Below are 4,707 nucleotides of genomic sequence, written 5' to 3' on the forward strand. Positions count from 1 at the left end.
GGAAGAACAGGGTGAACCATCTTGCCACAAGCTCAGACTGGGCCCTTGACAGGTCGCTTCATCCCTCTGTGATTAGTGTTCCCTGTCTTGATGGCAGTAATAATACTGGCTTCATCTGTCAGGCCTATGTGCACCTTTGCTGGCTGTGGGTCTGGACAGGGTCCAGGAGGATGAGCTGGATGTGACTGAGGTCCTTTGCGATGGATGTCACTGCTAATTAGAGTGGGGAGATTAGCTGCTGTATTTTTCAGAAGCACAGGAGGGAAATCCAAAATCACATCTCCCAAATGGAAAAGGACAATGCTAGGGTATGAGCGAGTTCTTTTGAAGCTTTGAATATGAATCACAGTGTCAAGTAAAAAATAATTAAACTTATTTTTTTTTTAAATGTACTTCAAAGTGTCTTTTAAGCTTCCCATTAATTCAGAGTTCTTTCAGCACTAAATAAATCTCTTGGTTCAAAAGCACAAGTGCTAATTGGTTTCTCTGAGTCTGCTTGATCAATAGGGGAAGTAGTTTTTGTTAAATATTTGCACATATAGTCACATATTGTGTCACTGAGGGAGATGGTAAATGTTTCTCAAAAGGAGACTTGTAGAATGGGGTTTCCAATAATTTTCTTGTGGCCTTTATGTCCGAGCTAATAACGCCTCCTCCCTCCATCCTTGTGCAGAAAGCAGAGCTATTTTCCCTCTTGTGCTGCAGCCTGTTCTGCTCCCTGGGTTGCACCCTGCCCCTGTCTGCAAACCCCAGCTGCCATCAGCCAGGTTCTACCATTCCTGCCTGGAGTAGAGAGCAGCTCTGAGCCATGTGGCCTCACAGTCCATTTTGGGAGGTACCCAGGATGTTGTGTGGGATGAGCTGGGTTTGGATACGCAGCCAACCCTTGATGAGGGATGGGACTCCTGGAGTCCCTGAGTCCTTGCGCACAATTCCAGTGATTTCCTCTCTGCCTCTCTCAATTAATTGCACTTTTACTGTTTCCATGTACCTCTGGAGTGTTATTTGCTCCCACCCCAGCACCATAATTTCTGTGCCTCACTGTTAACTACAATCAGTTCTTCATGCTTAATGCTGGCTCCCCCTCTGCCCTCAGATTAGGCCACAAGGCTCCAGGACCATAGGGAATGGGACTGGGTTCAAGGTGGGCTTTGGCTGGAGAAGAGCCCATGGCTGCTTCCTCAGAGCTTTCTGCTGCTGGGCTCAGCTTTCCCTGCAACAGTGGTGCCATGGTGGTACAGGCATGCAAATGCCTCTCAGCATCTCTTCAGCATCTAAATATCTAGGGAGAAGAGAGAGTTTTGGTTGCGTTTGCATGGCAAGCCCATGTTGGAGTGAAAGAGAGAATGTGGTTTCTCCCAGAACTTCTGGTGGGAGTGGGCTTGCTTCTCCCCATTCTTCCAGTTAGCTGGCCACCTGGCCCTGAAGCCCCAGGAAAGTGACAGTGGGATTTCTTCAAGGTCAGAAAACCATCCCATAAGAAAAGCTTCCAGTGAGGAGGAATTCGGGTGCTTCTGGACGCTGCAAAGTGTCTGCAAGCTACAAACCAGTTGCACACTCTGCATTGCACAGTGTCGCACCTTGAAGCACAACCCTGCTCTTCACTACAGTCCAAGGAGACCTCAGGACCAGCCAGTGTCTATCCCCACCCCAGCGTGTGTCTGAGGGCACCAGCCCTAATTACGAGTGTCATCACTTCTGCTGCTTACACAACCTGGAGTTAGGATGTGGACCGAATGTTTATGGAGGCAAACATGATTATCTCCAATCACAGGCCTTAATGATGGTTATTACAATGACAGCCATTGTGGGAAGGACATGTAATTATGTTGATTCTTCCTTTTATTGTATGTGTAATAATAAGCTGTTTTATCTGAGAGAACAGGGGAGCTGGGGGAAGATGGGGCAATTATTTCATTAGGGATTTTTTTCTGTTTGCCTGTTGGGCTAAATCCTGAAATCTCATTCAGTCTCCTGGAGTCAGAAGTCTCCCTTGGTTTAGTGGGGAGTCAGGACATGAAGGTCCTTATCTTACCTATATAGATTTCCCCACACTGGATAGTTTTAAGTCTCAGCTTAACAGGGTGCTAAGCCACCTCATATAAACTATAGTATTACCTAGAAAGGTTGGACCAGATGATCCTCAAGGTCCCTTCCAACCTGGCATTCTATGGTTCCCTAACTCCTATGAGTGTCCACGCAGGGAATGGTGCCCCAGTGTGGTGGGTGCTGTTGAGACTCTGGCAACTTTGCAGAAAAATGTGGAGCATTCATCTAATTCCTTATTTTTCACAAAAAAAAAGAAAAAAAGAAAAAAGTAATTGATGGGTTTGTGCTGCTGCAGTCTAACTTGCTGAGAGGACCGCAGGGCTATCTCATAAAAAATAAGTCACAGTGAGCGATAGATCACTGAGATAGCTGGAGCTAGCCTGACATTTTAAGACTTAATGGGTTAATAAAGTGTGTGTTTTAGGTGTCTGTCACTAGGTAGAGTTTGTCCATTCCCTGCACACCCTCATACCTTGACAGCAATACTTTTGACCTGCCCTGTGCTACCCCTGCTGCCTTTGTCTGCTCTGTCCATCTGCCTCGGCTCAGGTTGCACTCAATGTTTATCCCCCGTAATCCAATTTAAGTTGCCGTAGAAAGCAATGGGGATTTACAGAGAGAAAGAGAAAAGATCTCACTGGGTTTGCAGAGCAGAAAAGACAGGCGCTTTTTTTTTTCCCCCTTCATTTTCTTCAGGATAACTGCCTCTCCTTGTCCCTTTCATTTTTACCATGCATTAACAGTCTGCCCTCCACTCTGCTTTTGAGCCCAATACAGTGGGATCCTGTCCTTGGTGGGGTCTGTATTTCTTCTGTATTAGGGACAGACATTACAAAAACTGTGCTGTGGCTGGTGTTTGCTGAGAGAAGTTGCCCATGTGCATCCCAATTCTGCAAGCAGCTCTGGAGCTGGTCCCTCTGAGCCCACAAAAGAGGGGAGAAGCTGCATTGCAGGTTTGAGCAGCTGGAAACCTCCACCCTTCGGGGGGCTGTTGCATGAGACAACAGCTAGAAAGGTTTTTCCTGTATTTGGATGAAGTTGTAGTTTTCCTTCTCTGCTGGAATTTCTTCTCCTTTGCTCTTTAAAAAAAAAAAAAAGGAACAATTCACATCCCTGTGTTTACACCCTTCAGATACGTACATGACTCCTGTTTATTGGTCACTTTTTGTCTTTCACGTCAGCATGTATTTTGGGCAAATCTTTAAGCAATAGTGCTATTTCTCTCCTCTTCTGTAGCATCTGATCATGATTGTATGGCAAATAACACCCTAAAAAGGTGTGCTGGACCAAAGTGAAGCAGAACATGCCAAAGATGTGATGTTTAAATGTTCTGTTGGCAAAAGAAGTAAATGAGTATGTATCTGTATGATGGGAAACCAGGGTTTGCCTGTTGCTGGTACAGCAATAACTTATCTCTCCTGGTCGTCGTTTAGCATAATTGAAAGAAACCTTTCATGTCTCTGAGCCAGAACGTTGTGCATTTGTATTTCAGTGCTTAACTTGCTCTTCACCTGGGACTGAATAGATCCATCCTTTGCCTGTTACAGTGTGAGAGAGACCAAAGCCACCAAAGGGCACTGTGTTACATGTGAGAGGCAAACAGCCTCCTGCTCTGCCAGGCAGAAGTGTCATGAAGATGCTAGTGGCAATATGGTGTGAACTGGGAGCTGCTGATCCTCCTCTTCACTCCAGCTGGCTGTGCTGCCAATGGGTCTTGGGCATGGCACAGTCCCTCTTTGCCTGCTTTGCCTGCTTTCCTGGGGGGTGGAAGAGTTGATTTCTAAAATTGGTGTAAACTTCTGCTCCTGGGGTGAGAGTTGCTGGTGCCCCATGTGAATTTTTATTGCCTACTGTTGCACTCCCGTGAAGGAATGTGAAGAGGTAATCTTCAGAGGGGTAGGAGTTGGAGCTGGGGTTTGGCAAGCTGTCAGAGGAGTGTGGAGATCCCCCTTCGCTGGAGTCCCCAAACATGGCCTTGAAGGTCTGGGTCTGTGTTTGTGCCTTTGGAAACTGCACCCTGAGCTGTTGATAGCAAAGCCTTGATATACTTGATAGCAAAGTATGCCCGAGGGTTTTGTGTTTCTCCAAAACAGTTACACCCTGTAGCTCTGTCAGCCCACTCTATCCAAAATGTTTTCATTATTCCGTTAGCTGCCGTAAAAGTGGCTCTTCCTTCTTCTTGTGGACATACTCCATTGACTCCATCCTCCTTTCTTCATTTCAGACTTTGGCCATTCCTCTGAGCTGGCCTTCGTGGTGGAGCCTAGCGATGACATCGCGGTGCAGGAGCAGCCCTTGATCCTTTACTGCCAGGTGGAGGGCATCCAGCCCATCACCATCACGTGGCGGAAGAACGGCGTGATGATTGTGGACAGTGAGAATGCCTTCGTGTTGGCCAACGGGTCGCTCTACGTCTCCCGCTTCCAGAGGGTCCGGGGCGATGGGTCTTCAGATGAAGGCGAGTATGACTGCGTGGCGCAAAACCACTACGGGCTGGTGGTCAGCCGGAAGGCCAGGATTCAGGCAGCAAGTAAGTATGGGCATCATCCCAGTGGCACCTGGTGGGGCTCTGGCCTTGCTGGGAAGCAGGAGGGCAGCGTGGGGGTGCTGGGTGCTCACAGAGGGAGGATGAAAGAAGGGAAAGATAAAAGAGAAGCT

At 47.4% G+C, this 4,707-nt stretch overlaps 1 protein-coding gene across 1 annotated transcript in view; it reads left to right on the forward strand.

Moving 5' to 3' along the window:
- Nucleotides 1-4,707, forward strand: part of IGDCC3 (immunoglobulin superfamily, DCC subclass, member 3) — a 90,358-nt gene that overhangs the window by 253 nt on the left and 85,398 nt on the right. The window contains exon 2 of the mRNA XM_009995325.1: nt 4,274-4,579. Coding sequence (XP_009993627.1) covers nt 4,274-4,579 — 306 coding nt within the window. The remainder of the gene's footprint in view (nt 1-4,273; nt 4,580-4,707) is intronic.

The sequence above is a fragment of the Chaetura pelagica genome, unplaced genomic scaffold, assembly GCF_000747805.2.
Source record: "Chaetura pelagica isolate M959 unplaced genomic scaffold, ChaPel_1.0 scaffold453, whole genome shotgun sequence".
Classification (NCBI taxonomy): domain Eukaryota; kingdom Metazoa; phylum Chordata; class Aves; order Apodiformes; family Apodidae; genus Chaetura; species Chaetura pelagica.